The sequence below is a fragment of the Juglans microcarpa x Juglans regia genome, chromosome 1D (assembly GCF_004785595.1).
Source record: "Juglans microcarpa x Juglans regia isolate MS1-56 chromosome 1D, Jm3101_v1.0, whole genome shotgun sequence".
NCBI classification, from domain to species: domain Eukaryota; kingdom Viridiplantae; phylum Streptophyta; class Magnoliopsida; order Fagales; family Juglandaceae; genus Juglans; species Juglans microcarpa x Juglans regia.
The window spans coordinates 5,372,668-5,395,838 of NC_054594.1; the positions used below are offsets into that span (position 1 = coordinate 5,372,668).

General features: G+C 34.5%; 2 protein-coding genes across 4 annotated transcripts; one reads left to right on the forward strand and one right to left on the reverse strand.

The window, feature by feature from the left end:
- The first annotated feature begins 3,868 nt into the window (after nt 1–3,868).
- Nucleotides 3,869–7,237, forward strand: LOC121239419 (cyclin-D4-2-like). 2 transcript variants are annotated; one of them, XM_041136675.1, is made up of 6 exons: nt 3,869–4,804; nt 5,349–5,435; nt 5,554–5,652; nt 5,749–5,950; nt 6,045–6,166; nt 6,358–7,237. In XM_041136675.1, exons 1-6 carry the CDS (start codon nt 4,472–4,474, stop codon nt 6,601–6,603), a joined length of 1,089 nt encoding a protein of 362 aa, XP_040992609.1. In that variant the 5' UTR covers nt 3,869–4,471; the 3' UTR covers nt 6,604–7,237. The 2 variants fall into 2 exon arrangements, with proteins under 2 accessions (XP_040992609.1, XP_040992612.1); XM_041136678.1 differs by having other exon boundaries at nt 5,749–5,938.
- Nucleotides 7,238–11,364: 4,127 nt separating this feature from the next.
- On the reverse strand, nt 11,365–21,977 carry LOC121241324 (ATP-dependent 6-phosphofructokinase 5, chloroplastic-like). Of its 2 annotated transcripts, XM_041139053.1 has the most exons (13): nt 21,409–21,977; nt 21,011–21,101; nt 18,951–19,024; nt 17,198–17,309; nt 16,694–16,789; nt 16,446–16,547; nt 16,256–16,330; nt 15,763–15,903; nt 15,501–15,617; nt 15,321–15,425; nt 15,027–15,107; nt 13,980–14,108; nt 11,365–11,889 (listed from the first exon to the last, which is right to left on the reverse strand). In XM_041139053.1, exons 1-13 carry the CDS (start codon nt 21,708–21,710, stop codon nt 11,722–11,724), a joined length of 1,593 nt encoding a protein of 530 aa, XP_040994987.1. In that variant the 5' UTR covers nt 21,711–21,977; the 3' UTR covers nt 11,365–11,721. The 2 variants fall into 2 exon arrangements, with proteins under 2 accessions (XP_040994987.1, XP_040994995.1); XM_041139061.1 differs by lacking the exons at nt 11,365–11,889; nt 13,980–14,108 and adding an exon at nt 14,748–14,861.
- Nucleotides 21,978–23,171: the final 1,194 nt, after the last annotated feature.

Here is a 23,171-nt window from a genome sequence, read left to right on the forward strand (position 1 = left end):
AACAATCACAAATCTTCTAGAAGAGAAATGCTTGGTCTACATAAAGACGAAATAAATTTACAAACTAACATGATTTGATATTGTAGGTGAAAATGTAAAATTTTATTGTAAAATAGATTCATTATTTTATTTTATAAGTTTGCTTTGATTCTCTAGTTAGGATATTGGGCGAACATTGAATAGATGTCAATTCCTTGCAATGAACAGTTTGTGATTTTATTAAATTTATTTTACCCCTTGAACCTCATTCATGGGGTCCCAAATCACAAAGGTTGGGAGTCCATCAAGAGTATCATAACATGGGTATCCGCCCGGATCCCCCATCATTTGTGAACGCACTTCTAATTTCTATAGACGAAAGTTGAGATGAACATGCAACCCTTCAATCGTAGCACCTTACCCCGGTGGAAACTAGATAAAAAGGGCATGGACTGAGTTGACGTGTACCCGGCTCTGTCCACAATTTCGGCATGTTAATGATACTTTTCTTCTTAATTTTATAATACCTAATCCCGTTTAGATGCTGTGTTGAGTTTAAATGAGTTGAATTCTTTATAAATAGTAATGAGTTGAGATAGTAGAGTGAGTCTTGTATGATCCATTTAAAATGAGTTTAAATATGTTTGGATGTTAAGATAAGTTTAAATATATTTATGAGAAGTTAAAAAAAATTATGAATTCCGTGTGTAAAGTGGTGTTGAGTTGAAATTTAAAAAAAATTATAGATCACACGTATAAAGAAATTTTGAGTAGAGATGAGTTTAGTGATTTGAGAGTTGTGTATTTAAATATTAAACTCAATTAAAAATTAGACTGAACTGAATCCAAATTTCAAGCGGGGCTAAGTGTTCGACAGCATTTGCCTCGATCAGAATTATAGACAGCACACTAGTAGCAATCCATCACTGGGTTATATTAAAATCACCCAGTGGTGAGAGATCTTTTGGCTTCTCATTTGTTTTTTTTATTTTTTCGCACTATATTAACTTGTTGCTACTCATCCTCACTACTTGTACTTCATTTTAATTTAATAAAACTTAAAATGTGTCCCCTGAAGGAAGGTGTGGCAACTCGTTCCTAACCATTAACACGGGACCAAGAAAATAAACACACACTAACATATTTTATGCATGCATGTTTGTATGTGCGCAATGGTTATCGTGGAGTCGCGCAAGGAATGGCCGATGTGCTGGATGCTTTTGATAGCTGGACACAAACCATGAGAGAGAGAGAGAGAGAGAGAGAGAGAGAGAGAGAGGAACCATTCTCGAGAGCTCGAATCTCAAACACGAAAAAGATTAAAAAGAAAGGTCTTTGGACCACCATGCCTGCATGCAGGTCCAAGCTGGGAGACTTAGCCAATTGGTAATTAGAATTAGCTCTTAACGCTGTTAAGGTAAAAAGTAAGTAAGGCTGCCATTAGAATTTCTAATTACACGTGATTTGGGACGTGCATTAAAAAGCATATCATATTTTGTCTAACCAGAATTTTTGGGACGAAACCCCCACCCCCCCATTACAGATGTGCTGCTGGAAAAGGTCAACAGTCTCTACAATGAGAAAGACAGAGCATCTCTAGGACAACAAAAAAGGGTTTGAGATTTGTGTTGTTAAAGTCTTGATAAAGAGTTAAAGCATGCGTCTTTTAGATCTCAATATGTAGAGTTCTTTTATGAATGCACAAGTACTGGAGATTACTTCTTTTGGCTACACACTTCTTCTGAAATCTTGTCACTTTACTCCATCAGAAACTGGGATTGGCCTACTTGATTTTACTTGTTTGAACCCAGAATGTATAACAGATATATATATATATATATATATATATATATATTTCTTTGGCCGTCCAATTGCTTTCTGCTCTGTGAAACCAATGGACCACACTACTAAAATGAAGTAAAATGAAGTAATTTAAGAATTGAAAGGTCTATTGGACAGATCTATGATTTATAATCTATGCATGCAATGAGACTCTTGAGAGTGAGAAAAGTCAAGAACCATAATGATGAGAATTTCTGAAAGGAAACGGTTTTAGTTTTGGTCGTATAATGAGATAGCAGGGCAGTAACATGCATACTTTCTCACTTGAGAGGAAAACGACAGCCTTTTTTTTCCCCTCAGAACAAATACAACTCACAAATGAAGAAAGATGAGTTGCAACATTGGGTGGTGGTGGTGATGGAAAATGCCTCTGATGTAGGTAGGGTTTGTAGCAGTGCATGTGTTTTGAATGATGTGACCATGGGTTTTGTACTCTGGAAAAAAAATCTATTTACAAGCATTATTTACACACTCAACACATCAGCTGACATATTAGAGTACTGTTATTTTGATTTTTTTTTTTTATACTTATAATAAGGAGAAGTGATGTATTAATGCACTGACTTATGCATAGCAGAACATGAAAAAAAATATTGTCCAAACTATAGGATGTAGCTTTAGACATAGCTAACTGGGGCTCCTCCTGTGGGCATTTCTTTGTGCAGCCATGAAGGAGATTCCCACGAGGATGATCACGACCATCTGCCTCTGCAATTGAGAGGCTATGGATATATATATATATATATATATATATATATGAGTAATTTTATATATAATCGTAAAACGTGTAAACGTCGCGTAATCGTTTTGAAAAAGATTGCGGTCCATTATTGAAAAATTAATTTTTTTTATATAGATTTCATATTTTATTCACTTTTTTTAAAACGACTACGCGTTTTCTCATATATACATATGTGTGTGTATGCATGACAGTTAATTCACAACTTTTATCATTTGGAACATCCGACTAATTGTTGGAATTTATACGCATTAATTCTTCTTACCATGAAACCATTACCTAGTTTCAATCTCACAATCTCCTCATCATCACATTAGTCCACATTCGAACAATTTTAAAGATCTGAATCTTTTAGATCCGGATTTAAGAGCTTGGAACTCCCAATTTTAAGTGCAATATATTAATGGATGCTTATCCTCCCACATCCCCATTTTCCCTTTTGGTTTTAAATCTCTATAGACAAAAGAAAAAAGTTTCTTTATTAGACTTCAATTACTTATTCTTTCAACATGTTTAACTTTTGAAGGGATATTGCAAAGTTTTCGGCTCATTAACCATTGTACTTAAAGATGATATCCTTGGGTTGAGTTGTGCAATGTAGAGGGAGTTACAGATGGAATCTTGCTTGGATGAGAAAAGGCAAGAACACTAGGTTTGGATACAAAGATGATTTTAACTCATATTGTCTAATCATTATAATTTTCTTAAATTTTCATACAAAATATAATAAATAATTCAATTTTTTAAAATTTTAAAATAATAATAATAATAATAAATAATATTTTATTCAATTTTTAACATTCATCTCTATTCACTATCCAAACCTTATCTCAATGGATTTCTAATCGGCATGGGTTGGAATGATAAGAAGGCAAAGTAATAAAAAAAAAATAAAAAAGGAAAGAAAAAGAGGACTGCCAAGTTTTCTTATCACATAATTTCTAAGCCAAAAATTGAAATCCAAAATTTAATCTACATGTCAAATGATGAGATGAGATGATTTTATTTAGATCAATATTAAATATAAATATTGTACATAATTGAATTTTCCAATTCTCATACCACCTTTTCTGTGAGTGATTGATGGGAGATGCTTATTTGTCGTGATTTGTCAAAGAAATTAATTTCAAGTTTTTGTACATGGCATACTTGAGTGAGAGAACTCATTGTCTACACGCAAGGACAATTAGAAAACTTTGAATATTGCTATTCACACTCCTATTTCTTCTGTACTTCTATGTTTATGTTCTCAGACACCCCCTCCCCCCCCCCCCCCCCCCCCCCCCCCCCCCCCCCCCCCCCCCCCTCAATTTTCTCTGCCTCCAAACACATTATTAAAAAACACTTTTACTTGTGTTTTAAATGTCCCCAATACATCTTCAAAAGTATTATTTTTGCACTCCCCATTTCCTTAAAATCATTTTCTTCCTTCAAGTCGTTCATTAACTACCAAATGAAAAGTTAGAGACACAATTATTCAGTATATAAATTTTTTATTTTTCCTTTTCTGTATAGCATGTATTTTATGCAAAATTATTTTCTAACATATATATATATTGTTTAAATTTCTTATTTGGAATTTTAGTTTCTTTTCCTTTTTTATGTTCTGGCCTATGTATTCACAGCCTTCTCTCCGCCAGTACCTTGGTTTAGCCCTAAAAGCAAATTGTCTCATTCCTACATAAAGCTCCTCTCTTTGGCACACCACTCTTCTGAACAGCATTCCTCCTAGTCTCCCTTTTATATTCTCCGAGTATCTCTATATATACTATTTCTCCTTTTGGGTTTATTGTAAAAATTTAAGAAGAAAATGTTCATCCTTGCAAGCTATTATGTTTGACTATCCCTTGTTCCATACTCTTATTTCATGAGCTTTTCTCGGGTTTTCGGAGGAGTTTTGAGGTCCTTTCAATGGCGGAAAGTTTTGACTGTGTCACCTCAAACCTTCTATGTTCAGAGAACAGTAATACTTGTTTTGATGGCTTTGATTGCAATGCTACTGATGGGATTGGGATTTCCCCCTCTCGGAACAAGCAAAACAATCACACACACAATCAAGACTCGATTTTTGATATAATTAGATCCGAATCCTTGGTGGGTTTTCCACTGCAAAGCGAAGAGAGGGTCAGAGAAATGGTTGAGAGGGAGAGAGAGCATTTGCCTAGGGATGATTACCTCAAGAGATTGCGCAGTGGGGATTTAGACTTGAGTATTAGGAGAGAGGCCCTTGATTGGATTTGTAAGGTTGGTCTAATCGGTTCTCTCTCTCACATGGCGTTGTGTTCTGTTTGTTTGATCCCTTGATCATAAGTTAACTCATAATGGCTCTGACGCTTGTGGATTTTTCTTTTTCTTGGGTTTATAATGTGTTCTAAACTGGTTTTTGACTTCAACACCATTTTTGTGGCTTGCACAAAAGCTTTTTTTTTTTTTTTTTTGTTGGGTAAATAATGTGTAAAAGTTCTGATTGGTGTTGATCTTTTAATCGGGTTTCATTTAGTTTATGGAATCGATATCCTGTGCTTTACTTGGTTTCATCATTTCTTCCAAAATGTTGTTGGATTACTGGTATTAATGTTTATTCATTAACAAGTTCTTCTGGCAACTCGATCGGATTCGTTTCTTGGATTTGAGTTTTCCTTCTATATTTGCCCCTTTGATCTTCATATTCGTTTCAATGAGATATTGCTCTGTTTTCTTCGTTTCTGATTAATAGTTTGATGAATAAATGTAGTCTCTTTCTGATCTCTTCTCAAGATGACAGAGTTTGGTGCATTGTGATCAACAGGCTCATGCCCATTACAGTTTTGGACCACTAAGTGTTTGTCTATCAATGAACTACTTGGATCGCTTCCTATCAATTTATGAATTGCCAGTAAGTTCAGATTTTGAAACCAAGTATACTTCCTTTATCTATATTAATTTTCTTATTGTCTTTGCTTATTAATTGTCTCTATCATCCATATTTGTTTGTCAATTTTCTTGGGTGTTAGAGAGGTAAGAGTTGGGCTGTGCAATTGTTAGCTGTAGCTTGTTTGTCACTAGCAGCCAAAATGGAGGAGACTAGAGTGCCTCAGTCGGTAGATTTACAGGTATGAAATCAATGCACAATGATTTAAAATTTGGATATATTCTGACTTTGGTATTGATTCGACGCCGTTGTCTTTGTGATGTGTGTTTGTGGGCAGGTGGGAGAACCAAAGGTTGTGTTTGAAGCTAATACAATACAAAGAATGGAGCTGCTGGTGCTGAGCACACTGGGTTGGAGAATGCAAGCTTTTACCCCTTTCTCTTTCATTGACTACTTCCTCAGCAAGACCAACACTGTTAAGCATCAATTAAGATTGTCCCTCTCTAGATCTGTACAAATAATATTAAGTACGGTCAAAGGTCTGTCCCTAACTGTGTTTGCATTATATTTCGTACTCGGATGTTCTTGAGGATTAATGGGGTTGATGCAGAGCTTGGTGGGAATTGAATGCAGGTATTGACTTCTTGGAATTCAGGCCTTCTGAAGTTGCTGCAGCAGTGGCTATTTCTGTTTCAAGGCAAATGCAAGCAATGGACATTGATAGGGCCATGCCTTGTTTCATATATGTTGAAAAGGTAAAAAAAAAAAAAAAATGGTGGTGCCCACAGAAATAAACCATGGGCAGGAGAAATCTACTTTTGCTCTTCAAAAGAGATATGCCTTTTCACCGTGTTTCCAATTCCAATTTGATGAGTTTTGGTCTTTTTTAATTTTTTTTTTATTTTTAATTTTTAATTTTTTATTTTTACGCCTGTGGGATTTGCAGGGAAGAGTGTTGAAGTGTCTTGAACTGATGAAAGATCTGTCATTGATTCATGGGTCAGCTAATGTGGCAAATGCCTCAGCTCCATCTGTGCCCCAAAGCCCCATTGGGGTTTTAGATGCTGCATGCTTGAGCTATAAAAGTGATGAATTAACAGCTGGTTCATGTGCAAATTCTTCACACAATAATAGTCCAGATGCAAGGGGAAGTAACAAGGCAAAACCATCTGAAGTGGAGTTCAAGTCATGAGATGTGAATTTTTCTCCTTCACAATCACACACCCCAAGTCCCAATCAGTTTGGTTGAATGGGAGTTTTGGTGTGTGTTTTTGGAGGGGCCCCTCAGTTGCAAAGGAAGATAGAAATAGTTTTGAATAAAATAAATTAAGATGGAAAGCAATTCTCAAGCTTTGGTGTTTTGGTGTCATGCTTGCAGCATGAGAGAAAGAAAGAGGAAACATTTGGGTAGCCTGTTTATAATCAGGAATTCTCAAGCTATCCATATAAAAATATATATTAAAAATTGTGGCTGTCAAGGTGGATTAGTCTGTTGCTGCTTGAGAAAACACAGCTTTTTTTTTGGTTGTTGCTGTAGCTTCCATTTCAAATGAGAGAAAAGGAAGTGAGGAAAAAAAAATAGAGAGAGAAAGAGAGAGACAAGGGGGGTAGAAATGTCATTATCTTTCTATAGATATTGTCGATTCCTTTCTTCCAAAGAGAATTTGTCAATGTCCACTAATCAATTTTGAAAACATAAAACTAGTTTTGTCCCTTTACTTACCATGGTGGAAGGTGGAAGACTCGTATGATGTGATTGGCTTAATGAAACGATGTCGTGTTTGCTTATTGTAACTTAAGTGCTGTCTAGTGTTTTCTTTTGTTTATTATAAGGGGGTTTTTGGACAGGGCCATGTTGGATCCTCCAGGCCCACAATCCTTTTGTCTCGACTCTCGACCCTACGACCGGTCAACATCTGGGCTCTGCTCTGCAACCCGAAATAATGGTGAAAAGACGTTCTGAGAATGTGCTGTGCTTCGGAGATTGATTGTTGCACAGAAACGTCATTTGGGTTTTGGAATGGGTAGTATAGGCATTTCAAGTTTTTTTTTTTTTTTTTTTATTTTATTTTTTATTTATCATTTTTAAAAATATTTTTTTAACATCTTTAATTATTAAAAAAAATTAAAAAATATATAACTTTACTAATACACATTTTTTTTAATCATTAAGTAAAATAAAAAAATTAAAAAAAATCAAATACAAAATGAATAATAAATAAATAGTAGTAAGATAGTAACCTTACTATTATTCTTTAGAATGAGACTTGATGACACATTTTTATTTTTATTTTTTTAAAAAATGAATTTATGGGATCTTATAATAAAAGTTTTGAAATTACTTTTGTGTATTATTTATTCATTTTACTAATATGATTGATTGCATCACTTTTTTTAATATAAAATTATTGATTTAACCAATCATATTAGTAAAATGTTCAAAAAAATATGCAAAAACCACTTCTTATATATTTTTTTACGTGTCTTGCTTAATTAGTCTTGACAGCTAGGTGTTATTTCAACAATTTTCACAAATGACTTAAAAGGAGAATGGATGGAGGACTCAATTTATTGGAAAATCAACTACTTTCGAATAGAGATGAAATACTATTCTTATCTTATATATAACATGTATTAAAAATTAAATATGTACTCCATTATTATCTAATAATTACTCAATTTATTATGTGGTACTTGCTAATAGGATCGGTTTCTCGAGACTTTAACCTATCAGGAAGATTTTAAATTTTTATCTTAAATTATTTTCTTGCTCGTTTGCTCATTTAAACGAAATGAATAATGAATGTTTGTACAGAAATGAACTTTCCCCTCCTAAAACTTGCACGATAAATGCACACTCAGTTCTCTCTCTCTCTCTCTCTCTCACACACACATATTAGAACAGATTTAAAGTACTATTAAGGATCCGAATGGCATATTCACATACATGCATGGCAGGCATATGAGAGGAACCAACAGAGCAAGTAACACAAGGCAATTGCCTTGAAACTGTAAAAGAAAGCTACTCCATATATTAAAACCAAAATCACCAGATCAGCCTCGCTTGTGTGCCCCATTTTATATTAGCATTTTTGTCAGCCTATTATTCAGTCTCTGTCACTCTTTCCATGTGTATTTATGTAGAGAAACCCAGGAGGCAGGAATAAAGTTATTTAAATCTGGTTCCTATATCTTGTTACTATATAATTATATATATATATATATATATATACAAAGTTAATGAACAAACATTAAAAGAATTCAAATTAGCAAAACAAACTTGACATTTCATCACACCTCAAAAGTAAAATTAGAATATAAAAAACATGTTTCTACGAAGAAAATTAATCCTTTCAATTTTTCAAAATTTAAATTTAAAATGGTATAACTATCTCAAATGGAGAATTTAGATAGAACGAAATAGACCAAAGAAAAATACTTGGTCTACAAAGTACAAACATCATATTGTAAAATCCTTTCAGTTTTTTAGTTTTTCAAAATTTAAATTTAAAGTCTCATATCGAGTTACATCAGTTTATAAATTTATTTTTGTAAGATCTCTTTGTAGATACATGACTTCTCGAATTCAACCTATGTACACCTATCCAATTAAATTTCGAAGCTATTCTATTACATGGATCGTGCTAAAGATCATAGCAATTTAATTTATTTATGTATAGATTATTGTTGTAACTTGTAGTAACTCAAAATCAGAAGTCTCTAATTATGAAGTTTTACTCTTGCTGTGGCATAAGTTGTTTCTTCTAGTCTATAAGAATCCATCCATTTCAACACTGACAAATTATTAAGTACTCTCACAGTAATAATGACTTCCTATTCCAATTATATCAGATAATGTAATGGCATTAAAATTGCTAACATAAGAGTTGATTTTAAGGATAAGAATGAGAGTGTCATATATTCTTATTACAAGATAATTCACTTGCAAACTGTTAAATAGTACACACAGAAAAATGGGGGGCCTGTTGCAAAGAAATTGAATGTTGACAATGACTAGGAATCCAAAATATATATTCTCTGTCGCAAAAACAAATGGACTAGAAATTAAATTACAACAGGCCAGCACGAGACCCAAGAGGGTGCTTTTTTAATCTCAACAAGATAGCTTTTTTTCTAAGTGTGCGTGTTGGGGTATCAGAAATCCTAAAAAAGAAGTGTGCGTGGTGGTGAAAGAGAGAGCACCATTGAAAGAAATGGAAGATGGGCAAAAGGGGTGGTTAGTCAGAATCTTTAGCAGAATCAGATCCCTTTCATTTGTCTATACCTTTGGATAATAGAAAACTACTGAATAGCAACCACAGTGGGATGTTGATGGTAGGAAAATGACTCAGTCACCAAAACAAATTGACTCATGGGGAAGCCAAAAAGAAAATACAAGTTTTTCTGGAGCCATGACAGCCTTGGTCGCTCATTTCCTGTTGCCAATTTTAGTATATATCATGGGGCTCAGTGGGAGAGAAATACTAGGAAAGAGATGTACGTGTCTTGTATGTATGGGTCTGATCTTCTCACTGGCTAAAGAGCAATATTAGGAATACTCATTTTTAGGTCTAATCTAATGAAAAGAATTATCGGATGATGCTAGAGAGAAGTCATTGTAGTAGTGCACACTTTGCACTCACTGCATGGCTACTTCTAATTGATTGTTCCCAACACTCACTTGAGGAGATATGTGGTCTAGATGATGCTATATCATGTGTGTAAAATGAATGCTCCCAATAGTAGCTTCTATCTATATTTATTCTTATCGGATATAACATGTTAAGAAAGAAAGAAAACCTACCCATTCATTCACCTCAATTGATTTAACCCGTTTATTTGCATGATTAGTGACTTGTTTAATTGATGTAAACCAAATGCTTTCAAAATAAGCCTTGAAATACCTTTCGCCAGTATGGATGAATAAATCCGGATGATTCGAACCCCAATGGGTGAATGAATCCTTCTACAAGGAGAGACCTGTCCTAGATGTCTAGATACTTTGTGTTCAAGGTGATAAAAATGATTATCATTATCAACTTCAGATCATCCCACCTCCCCTTTTTTTTCGTCCCAGGAATTAGAACACTCTTTCTAGAACCGGTTTAGAAGTAATGCTCATGAATCTGAATCATAAAAAGTAACACCCACTCAAATGATCTAATGTGTATATGAATAGAACCCTCACCCCAAATGATTGAAAAAGGAGTATACAGATGTTTACTGGCATCACATCACATCACATCACATCCATATAAGACAGTACTGGCTGTAAGGAATTCGCACTTATTAATTCTTTGACCAGTTGGAGTTGTTATTATTCACTGAACCTAGTTTAACGAGTTACTCATGTTTGACATGTGCATTAGCCTGCTTCAGGACATAGAAAAACACAGCTATTTTATTGAGAAGAACACAGTCATCGCTTTGTACGAACACATAAGAGCACATCTAGTAAAGAAAGGAATAGAACAAATTATTCATTGTAATGCTCAAGATTACTGCTATCTTATTGTCACAAACATAGTGATTGCCTACTGCTAGCTAGTTTTTACACAAAACCCCACCCAGGGAGAAAAAAGAAAGAAAAACGTTAAAGAAAAGGTAGGCACGAGAATAATCAGACATAGAGCTATAATTAACAGCATGTGGGCGTCAATGCTTATACAAAATATGATCGATGTTTGATGGGGTCGATCAACAAATAATATAAGTTGTACACACGATAGAAGCTGGCAGAGACCAAGACATACCTCAGTGGATTAAATGATCCTGTTGTTGAATTTTGAATCCTCCTTGTAGATGTCTTTCTGATTAGACGTGCTGTGCCCTAATATGAATCCCAGATTTTCTCCAGGAAGTATTCTTACAATTTAGAAGATCTTAAAATTCAGAACTCAGCACGATTAGTATTATGAACAATCATGTAAACTCTTGTAAATACAATTGCATATCCAAAAATTGCAAGTAATTTGTATTGCTAGACCATTATGGTTATAGTACAATTGGACTAGTTTGTATCATCGTTAATTATGGTCGACATATTTCACAGTTACAATAAATGTTATACACAACATCAAAACTAAGCACATAATGCTTGGTGGTTCTTTTTGAAACTTTATTATGAAAGCAATCAGAGGAGTAATGCCCTATGCTCAACAAATATTCAACGTTGCCGGGAACCCCATCCTTCGGTGTTATTGCTTCTAAAGCAAGTGGTTGAAGGCAGCTACTGTCCTTGATTATTCTACTCTTTGGGAGCTTATATTTTTCTAGCCTATAAGCATTATTTAATAAGAGCTTAATTTTATCAGATAAAGTCAGGCTGGCCTGTAGAAGTCAAGCAACGATGCCACATTCTACTGTTGGGGTCCAGAAGTCTGGGATGAGAAATGACTTCAGGAATTGGAAGGTAGACATAGTGAGTGTTGCATATGCCTACTGTAATGCCGCTATATCCAGCAAATGCACCATGAACCTGCCAAAGCCACACATCCATATTGAACAGATATTAGAACGACTGAACTGTTGAGGGAAAAATTACCAAGAGAAAAGAAAAAGGACAATTGCAAACAAGCAAGTTGAAACCTGCTTCAGTGAGGGGTACTTGGAGAGCAACCTAATATATACCAGTACCATAACTTGCATACCCTAAGCAGTTTGAACAAGGTTTGGTTGGACCTAGGCCAAGCTCAAAATGATCCAAGTTTGACCAATAATTGAAATTGTCACACCTGAGCTTGCCAGCTCGCCTACTGAAAAATGAGGCGAGTTTGACATCAACTCAAATAGACCTATGATCAAGCTGGTTCACAGGCAACTTAAATAACTCAGTCAGTCGATCAGCCTAACCAAATCTATTCATGAGCCTAACCCTATTGAAAGCAATTTTTTTATCCACACTGGAATCAACTGATTTCTGAACCAAAACTAACTGCAATTTCAGGGATGGGTCAAGGTTTGCAAGTGGATCCAGCTAGGTCAGTAGACATCATTAAGGGACAAAATGCCCTAACAGGAAACTGGGAAGTCTCAATTCTTTTCTAAAGGGACCATCTGTAGGCTTCAATACAAATCTTGTGAAACCAGCCTTTTATATATGGAGAAGTTATATAAGCATAATATTACATTTCTGCCCATATCACTCTTCGACATTATAGGGCTGTAAATGAACTAGTCTGTTCGATAGCCCACTCGGTACTCACTCGGTTAAACTCGAATCAAACTTAACTCGTGAAAAAAAAGCTCGTTCGTGAAAACAAATACCCGCTCAAATTGTAAATGACACATACCCGACAAATTCGACTAGACTCGGCTAAGGCTCGTTAAGGCCCGCTTGTTTATGCTCGAGTCGACTCGTTAGCTCGACTCGATTAAAACTCATTCATATATTGATAAATATATATATATACACCTATGTATATATATATATACATATATAAATGTATTAACTAATAATAAAAACATACCACTTTTATAATTAAATATATAATATGTAATCTAATTACTTATGTCTATATAGTGAATATACTTCATGAGTATATTTTATAATTTATAAAATAATTAGTTGATAAAATTTAATAATTTCATATATTAGTATGTGAGAATCATATATAAAATAGATATATGCTATCATATTAAGTGTATGTATTAATAATATATGTAGGCATATAATATATTATTATTTTGGATAAATATTAACTAGTTATATATTAATTATTTATAAATTATTTAAAATTTTATAATTCAATAGATGTTATACTTATTAGTTGTATAAATTCAATATTAGATTTTTTATTTTTTTAATTTATTAATTATTAAATCTTATTCAAAAAATTAAAAAATAAACAATTCAAGCTCGAGCTCGAGCTTGGCTCGACTCGAACTCGTTTGTGGGACGAGCTCGAGTTCGAGTTGAAAGTTTAGCTTATCGAGTTGAGCTTGAACAAAGAATAAAAAAAAAATCTCGAGCTCGGGCTCGAGTATTTTGAGTCGAGCCGAGCTCGGCAAGCCAAAGACCGGCTCGGCTCGGCTCAGCTCAATTACAGCCCTTGACATACTATATAGTCACTAAAATCCTTACGTGATAATCCATATCAAAGTTAGAAGGAAAAACATGTGCCATAACTTGCTTTAACAAGCATATTAAATATCACTCTTCTAGTGCTGCCAACTATTATTAAACCAAACCCAACAAAACCATTCCCATCCTGGTTTTTGATAAATTATTCCATTTAGTGATCAAAGCCTCTGACCTTGGCTCATCACATGGTAAATAACCTGAGCATAGATGTTTATTTTTGCCCAGCTGATCTACTGTCCCTGTTTCAATGCCGTAGCAGTCCAAGCCAATGGGTCGGTTGATAGTAAGGATGTTGAGAAATGAAATCTGGTTTAATGGCATACAAGTTTGATATATTATGTCAGAAAAAATTCATACTGCTTCTTGCTCATTAGCAATCATTTTGAAATCCCTACCTATGAAATGCAGCATACTGAGGTAGCAGATAGAGAGAGAGAGAGAGAGAGAGGAGAGAGGGAGAGAGAGAGAGAGAGAGAGAGAGTCACAGCATTTTGTCCTAGTACAGTGCATAGAATTCCATCTGATGCATTTGCACGGCAAGCACGGATCATGTACGTGGGATCGATATACTTCACATCAACTGGAACACCAATCTCCTTAAAATGTTTTTTTGTCTGAAAAAGCAATGGTTATTAGATTTCGGTACCATATGGGATGGATAAACAGGAGATTCACAAATGAAAACATTTTTTTTATTGACACCGAACACCCCTCGCCAAGGAGGCACAAATAAAAAAATTAAGATTAGGCACAGAAGGACTCACCAAAAATAGAAAATAAAAAATCAATAACTTATAAGTTACTTTAAATAGAATGCTAGCCCTTCTTTAGTATCAAGATAATGCACAATATCACAATAAAATATTACGTTAAGATTCAAGAGCACCTGTCCTTGTTGAAATTTTGTTAAATATGACATAAAAAGAACAAAACTGGTTAACATGAAGTTCAATATAAAATGAATGAACATGCCATTGAGATTATTGGAAATGTACACAAAATACATCATTGCTCTATTATTGTTGAAATTTTTCCCAATGTTTGATGATGCACTGTGTAATAAAAACCTTGAAGTAAATATATGAGAAAAATGGGAAATAATGATGCAGTAAGCTCTACACATTCAAGACATGCCAAACTTTTAAAGAAAAATGATAAGTATTAAAATCCGATTCTGACTCCCTACCAGAAAGGAAAAAAGAAGAAAGCATAGCCCATGATTTCCAGTTCAAGAGCAGAACCACTTGGTTTTGTTCACTGCACATTACATCATAGCAGTCAACTGACAAAATCTAGTCTTAGCAGAAGAACCACCAACTGGGGTTAGATCTTGACGGCTTAATTTTTTGTCACTCCGACAGTGAGAGCTACAAGGCCACACAACAATTCATTTTTATCTATGCAACATATCAACCAATAAAAAAATCTCCATCTTTCAATCAAGTCATCATTTCTTAAACTACCAATGTAGGTTGTCTCAAGTGTCATGGAGATCAAGACCATGTGAAATTACTCAAAACTCAACCACCAACCTCTTGTTGAATGTGTACACCGATATCTCCAAGTACAGTGTTTCCAGATGCATCTTTAGCATTAGTTTTCTGAAGAAAATCCTGCATCAGAGAACAACAGCACACATCATTTACTGTCTCTTGGTGGAAAAAACACCAGAGAGAAATTATAAGATCTATGTAATGTAGTGTAATAAAAAGAAACAGTCATTAATTGTATCCGATGAAGCCAAAAACTATGTTAATCACCTAGCCAGTTAATAGTATTCAAACTTCAAGTGGAAGTATAAACTGTAAATTCCTTGTGTAACTGACCTGCCCAGCTCCCTCTGCAACACATACAACAGCTGAGCCCTTTGTCTCAATCAGGTATTTCAGATGTTGTAGAATGCCATGAGGCCCATGCAAATTAAAACGTACCTTAGATGTGTATATCAGGAGTATCAGTAAGGTTTCACAAAAACAACTATCTAATTCATTTCTGTACATATGTACCTCAGGGATCAAGCATATGTCAATTTGGCCACTAGCTAGGGATGCATGCATAGCTATAAATCCACTGCTACGACCCATCAATTTCACAATGCCAACACCATGATAAGCACTGTGAGCCTATAACAAGATTGAGGCAAAAATAAATAAATAAATATAAAGTCAGCACACCATGAAGGAACAAACAGCATGAAATAATTCTTCAGAGACCCTATGTTAGAAATATAAAACCAATGCGTGGGAAACTAAAATGCACATAATGTACCTCTATGTATGCAGAGTTTATTGCTCTTTGTGCTTCTTCAACAGCGGTATCAAAACCAAAAGTTTTGTCCATCAGCAAAATATCGTTGTCTATAGTTTTTGGCACGCCAACTACAGCCACCCTCATCTGTCTTTTACGGCACTGAAAAGCAGAAAATGTATGAAACTAGACCTCAGTAAGGAAAAAAGGCAGACCCAGGAAAGAAATAGAGCATGCATTAGCAATATGCAAAAACAAAGTTAGAATAGAGCAACAAGTGTAGACGCTGTAAGATTCTTGATGTTATTATCATTATCTCAGTTTCATTACCTTGACAATGAGGATGACACTAGTCTTTATAGCATTGGGCATTCAAATGCATGTCTGCCATTATTTATATGTTTGTTTATTCATTCATTCACTTAGTTTACTTTCATTGCATAAATTATAAATGCAATCAGATAAACAACTTCAGAAACAAAATTCATTATTTAAAATATATCTCTGTTTAAACCTCATTGTGTATTGCCTCAGCCCCAGCATGCGTGCCATTCCCACCCAACACAAAGAGCATGTTGATTCCTCTTTCCTGACATCAACATGCAATGAATAATAAATAAATCAGATAACTCTTATTGCCTGGAATCAGGTTGCATTTTTGGAATAGTTGACTAATCGGTCAACAAGAAAGATGAACTGGGCACCTCCATACTGTCCACAATTTCACTAACGTCAGGTCCCCCACGTGAAACTCCTAACAAGCTTCCACCAGAAAGGTGGACATTCTGAACCACTTTTCTAGACAGCTGAAATAAAATTCAAAACCTAAACAAAGTTAATCTACAACTCTTACCATACAAAAGATAAAAACATGCATTTATACTGAGCACAATTCAACATTGTTTGATGAAGCAATTAATTTTAAAATAATTGCAAAGGCATAAGAATGTACCGGCATTTCAGTCAATTCTATGTCAGAAAATCCACGATAACCAAAGGGAATGCCCACAATCTTTTTCACACCATATATCTCAAGTGTGATGACAATCTGCAGAAGGTGGATGAAATAATTATAAAGATAAAAGATGCATTGTTGCTAGATATGGGGCTTTAAACAAAGTACATTTTAAAATTTCTATACTCAAATCAAATTTTAAATTGAGATTTTTTCTCGTCCTGTGATTCCATAGTGAAATGTCACATATTACTTGAAGGTCACAAAATACATAAGACTTCAATAAATGTGTGGTAAAAAGATAGGTATATTTAAGAAGATTCTAAGAATGCAGAATTATGAACTTATCTCAACTCGAGTTTACTTTCAGTAGAATGTTATGACCAAGGGAATCTTGAGCTTAATATATAGTAGTGTAATTATGTAAGAAATATTATTTACTAACATAATTATCACAGGTTGGGTTCTGTGTTGTTCAACATATTGAGTCATGACAATGACCTGTCTGATAACGTCATTGAGACCAGGGCAGAGCCCTCCACAAGTTACAATTGCAGCTTTCACTTCTTCTGGTCTGAAGTATATTTTCTCCCGTGGCCCAGCACGATGAACCCTGAAAGTCCCAATTACACACCACCATATCATGAGCTAACAGTCAAATTGACATCTATTATTACAAAAACCAAGGAAAAATTCATCCATAGGGGCAGTTCTCCTCCAAATTGAGTTAAATAAAGTGCCTCCAACCTACTCTATAAAGTTCACAAGTGTCCACTGAGCATGTGAAAAACACTTTTTTTTTTAAGTATAATTTAAAAATTGCCACATGTCCCTTGAGCATGTGAGAAGTACGAGTTTTTTTAATGATCAAGGAACGTGTTGTTAATGATTGTAAAAAAAACATGTGCTTCTCACATGATCAAGGAATATGTGGTAAATTTATAGACTGGGTTTCCTCCTATCCTTTTTGGAGAAAAACTCTGTTCTAGACATAGATACATATATAATTAATGGAAAAAAATTTTACTGTTAAGATATGGAAAAATGTGAAGTTGCACTTCTTTTCAACCATGATAAAGCTGAATTGCAGAACCGATTGATTCAAGAATATGTATACTGAGGAATTTAGTTGGAGGCCTACTGTGGATGGTCTTTCTTCTGAGTCCCTTGAGTAGCTCGAGGCATCTTGGTTGGAGAGACTTTGGTGAAAGTGAGGTTTATGAGGTGGTGAAAGCATTGAATGGTGACGAGGCCCCAGGGACTAACGGTTTCTCCCTGGATTTTTTCCAGGTTTGTTGGGAAGTTGCTAAAGATGTTAGAAGGTGTTTCAGGATTTCCACACTAAAGGAAAATTTGTGAGAAGCCTCAAACCAATAGGGACAGTTGAAATTGAGGATTTCCAGGCTAGGAGCATAAAAAATTTGGGGCAAGTCAATATGTTGAAACTCTGTCAAAGACCAACTCTAAAATTATAAAGGTAATAGCCATTCATCAGGAGATACTTTATGGATTCTACATATCTCCACGTGTCGGAGTAAATTTCCTTGTGCAAATAACCAGAGCCAGTTGGTAAAACAAAATCAACTAGTTAAGAAACTTCTCTTTTTTCTTTTCTTGAAAATCCTCATGGAACTCTACATCCCAAATCCTAGAATATTCTCAGAAAATTTGTACTTTTTGCACACCTTTCCAGCCCATGTTAGTCCTTCACAATTGCCTCTTGAGAGCAATGACATGTAACTACTGCATGAGTCACCAGGAAAATAAAAAGTAACCCTCTTGAAATTCCACCCTAAACTCGATACCACTCAAAACCTCCCTATCGCAAGATCGCTCATCCTTCTCATCATGGCTTTGCATTTTGCAAACACCTAAACTGTAGAGGCATAAGCCCACCAGCATCAACCACCATCACTACTTCCATATTTCCACACCAAAATATCTCATTTATCTCTCGTTGGAAAACCCCTATGGATCTCCATCCACTTTAGGCTCTACCATTATAACAAAAATATCCCCCACTTTTTCTGAATGCAACATCAATTGTGCTTAATTTTTTTTTTTTTTATCAGTAAACAAAATTTTATTGATCATAAGAATAGGCAAGAGCCCAAGTATAAGGGACATATATAAGATCATCGCCTATGCATGCTAGTTTAGTGATGCATGCTTAAAATTTTTCTACTCCTTTCAGACAGTTGCATACTCTAGGATTTCATCACTGCTTATAAGAGAGTAAAAGATCGATATTTACCATTGTTCTACCCATGTACAATCAGGATCAATGCATTCAGCACCAGCAGATGTAGGTGACGAGTAGTTTATGACCTGGAATATTGAATAAAAATGAAGATTGTAATGCAAATGATAGTTAATAGCCTGAAAAAAATATATTACAAGGCATTCAAACTGGATTTCATACAAATCATGTTCTTGGCAATTAAAATACTCATGCCTAAGGAAAAGATAGACCTCATGTATCTCAACAACAAAGCCAGTATAAAACACACACACACACACACACACACACACACAAGTTTATCATCTAACATGAAGCAAATCCAAATAGATAGCAAGCCATTTCTATAAATTTCATCCAAAAAAGCCAGTTTATGAGTTTATATTCAGAAGAAAAATTCTTAATTTTTCCCAATCAAAATGGGTAGGTGTTCGTAACTAAAAATTAACTAGCTAATCAGCAAACAAACAAACAAAAAAATGAATTATTTTGTGGATTACACAGACTGCAAGCTATAGGCTATCACAAATCATTCAAGTTCTTACCACTCCCAGGAGAAATAGAATAAAAAATAAAATCAACCATCTGAAAGAAGCTTCTTTCTTCCATAAGAACACGAGATAAATTAATTTAGGAACAGATATAACGATATTCAACTGAAACTTTTATACCAGAACACAATCTTCGTTTGCTGATAGCTAGTTAATTTTTAGTTAGGAACAACTACCCATTTTGATTGTGAAAAATTAAGAACTTTTCTTCTTGTATGGTAGTTATTAGTCTCATCTTAACTTTCACGACATTCAAGGGCGGAACTAGGATTTGGTGCTTTGGGTGGGGGGGGGGGGGGGGGGGGGGGCGATCAACAAAGTGTATCGTATGTAGGGATGAACGGTAACCAACATTTAAGGTAGCAAAGTGTGTCTTTAACATTAACCATATAAAGTAGTTATCTATGGACAATTAAATTATTCAAGCCGCCATTCTGAACCTCTCACTTGAGCTCTATCGGACTTAACTGAATGATAAAAATTAAGATAGAAATAGCTATGTGAGAATTGTTGAAACAAACGATAAAAATTAAGTAAAAAAAGGATAAAAATTAGGTATGTGGTTTTATCTTTGCCTTCACTCTAATTCGATGGTAGTACATATGTACTTACTAACAAAACTAATCCAAATTAATAAATTAGCTAGTGAAAGACTTGAAAATAAAAGTGTAAATAAATAGGAAAAATGAGGTTGTAGATTTATCAAATAGCTTATAAAAAGAGATCAAAATATTTTCTTGCCTCTTATGAGATGTGAAAAAAAATAAGAATGTGAGATTATATTAATGACAAAAAATAGGTGTGAGTATGAAAAATTGTTGAAAAACTAAAAGAAACCTAGAAAACTAAGTACTAAGTAAGATTTTTGAAATGTTTTTTGGGGGGTGGGGGGAGGGGGCAAATTATCTTTATGTTAGTACATCTTTAAAAAACCATATACTAAAACAAGTTTTTAAATTTTTTTTTGGGAGGGGGGGGGGGTGGTGGAAGCATCAATGTAGGTCCGCCCCTGACGACATTGTTCCTATGCCTCTTTGAAGGTATAACCTTATATCAAATGAGTCAAGACATTTGATTTTTTAATAGAAATAAGACAATCTTGGGACAGCCAAGTTAAATAAAAATAAAAAATTTAAGCATAATATACGAAGTCACACGACATCATAGCATCTTTCTACCAACAATGTCTCATGGATGATTACTTGAAACAATTCAAGCTTTCATGGGTATCGTGAAGCTAATGGGAAAAACAAAAGGCCAAAAAAACAAAAACAAAGACTTTCTAGTCGTAGACCATCTTACACAATTAAAACTTCGGCGTCATACATACTTAAACAGAGACAAACTTATACGGGCGAAATGAAAAGAAACACACCCAAATGAGCCAAAAGACAAAAAAGAAAATGAAAAGTAGCACTTCTAACGTGGTTGGCGGGTTTGTATATGTTTTACGAGAAAGCTAATCAAATTTAAATCACTAGAAGTTCTAAAACAACATAACTACTTCATGGAAAGGTAATGTACCTTAAGAAGCACCCTGTCGTTATTATTTATGTAACCATGCCACTCCTCGTCGGATGGGTAACCTGCCGCAAATTCTTCTGATACTGGTGTCCTGCAACCATAAAAGACAAATAAAAATTATATAACAAGATTCAAACAGATTAAAAAATACAAAATGCATATGGAGTATGTGGTATTTCTAGTTGAGTTAATAACGCAATGCGCCAAAAATTCGCGGGAAAAAATAGTCTTGAGCAATTGCTTTGATAAGCGAGATCACGCAAAATTCTTCAATGTATGAAGTAAAAACGACGTAAAGTACGAAAAGGGAGAAAAAATAAAAACAAAATTAAATATGCAATTCACAACTTTCTTCCGAAAATGCACGGAGAGAGACGTGGAGACAAACGGAGGCGGACCTCATTTTGAGGCAAAAAGTAGAGGGAATAGGAACGGCATCGTCGAAAATCTCAGTAAGGTGAGGGATGTTGAAGCGCCGCTCGAAGTCCTTCTGGAACTTGGACTTCCAATCAGGATCATTGAAATCGACGGCGGGGCTCCGCTTCCTGGTCTCTGCAGACGCGCACAGCTTCTTGGCCACCCTGCTCGACTTCAGTCGGCAGAAACGAGAATTCAAGTGCTGAAGTCCATAAGGGCGGTGAGAATCGCTGCGCGGGAGAGTGACTTTGGAGATGGTGATCGCATGCGAGATAGTGCCCATGAAACGGAATCTCGGAGATTACGAGGCGACCGGACGATCAGCCCCTCGAAGAACGTGTATCTTCGACTCGCAGAGTAGCCGATCGAACAGTAGAGAATGTGAGAAAAAGCTTCGGGGATAGAATTTGACTATTTGAGGGAGAGAGAGAGAGAGAGAGAGAGAGAGAGAGAGAGAGAGAGTTTGCGTCTGCGTGAGCTGTGAGGGAACGGAGTGAGAGACGGGTGAACGGCAATGGCGAGGGACTAGCTTTTTTTGAAACTTTTTGTGACCAAAAGTGCCGTGCTTTTGTCCAATTTAAAATAAATTTTAGAAGATATTTGTGACATTATTCATTTAGAGAAATAGTTTCCTCACAAATAGTCTATAAAAATTAATTCATAAACGTGGTATGTAAAATTATTTTTATTTGAGAATAGATTTAATATATTATATAAAATTATATTAATTTATAAATTAATAAATTCTATTTTTGATATGATAATTTATTAATGTTATTACTATTTAAATTCTTTTACTATATATTTGAAATTGGTTTGAGAAGATAATTCGAATTTAACATCTAATTTATTATATATTCCTATCTCAATCGGCCTATATGGAGCGAGTGCAACATGTAATTTATAGCGGAGAAATGCTTTGAAACAAAAGAATTTTATAAAAGTTAAATTATAAGCTGATATGTCTTAATATGATTAATTATATTGTAAAATTATTTTTTATTTTAAAATATATCTAATATATCACTTGAAGTTATATCAATTTGTAAATTTATTTTTATGAAATTTAGGTGATTATAACAAATCTTTTTATAGTATAACTTCAATTAAAAAAACTTGAAAATAAAATTAAGATCTATTTTAAAAATTAATTTTTTTTTAAAATGGCTTTCACGTTCTAAATTTCTATTTATTATTTTTTTATTCAATTATGTAGCTAAGGATTTATACATAAATATGTAAGTTAGGAACCATCCATGCAGAAAATAACCAAAAAAAAAATCTGATTAATCATTTTTCAAAAATCGAGAGTGTAGCCCAAATTCTTTTGAAAAGGTTAAATATTTTTTTTCATAATTTTTTTCACATCCTTAAATATTTTAAAATTTAAAAAAATTTCACAACATTATTAAATAATTTTTTTAATTAATTTTTTTTTTAAAAAAAAAAGACAGTCTCGAGACCAGTCTCGGGACCCAAGCATTTGTGTTTTTCAAAAACAAGCACCAACCGCAGCAGCTGACTAATAAAGTTGGAACCGGATTCGCATTTACAATCCAAAGTCTTTTTTCCTTTGGAGAAAGAAAGTAGTTTCATTCCAAGAGTCTCTCTCTCTCTCTCTCACACACACTCGACCGAAACTATTAATCACAGCACTGGCGACAAAAACATGTCTGGTTGTGTGGTCCAATTTCCACAGTCCACAACTGTCGAGCGAGTCCCCACAATGTTTCAAAAAATTAGA

Excerpts from the sequence above, each read along its gene's own strand:
- LOC121239419 (XM_041136675.1), top strand. The coding sequence starts at position 4,472 with ATGGCGGAAAGTTTTGACTGTGTCACCTCAAACCTTCTATGTTCAGAG. Across the intron at positions 5,653-5,748 it reads CTCAGTCGGTAGATTTACAG|GTGGGAGAACCAAAGGTTGT; the intron begins GTATGAAATCAA and ends GTTTGTGGGCAG. Across the intron at positions 6,167-6,357 it reads GTTTCATATATGTTGAAAAG|GGAAGAGTGTTGAAGTGTCT; the intron begins GTAAAAAAAAAA and ends TGGGATTTGCAG.
- LOC121241324 (XM_041139053.1), bottom strand. The coding sequence starts at position 21,710 with ATGGGCACTATCTCGCATGCGATCACCATCTCCAAAGTCACTCTCCCG. Across the intron at positions 15,426-15,500 it reads ACATATGCTTGATCCCTGAG|GTACGTTTTAATTTGCATGG; the intron begins GTACATATGTAC and ends TACACATCTAAG. Across the intron at positions 15,108-15,320 it reads TTGCAGAGGGAGCTGGGCAG|GATTTTCTTCAGAAAACTAA; the intron begins GTCAGTTACACA and ends TCTCTGATGCAG.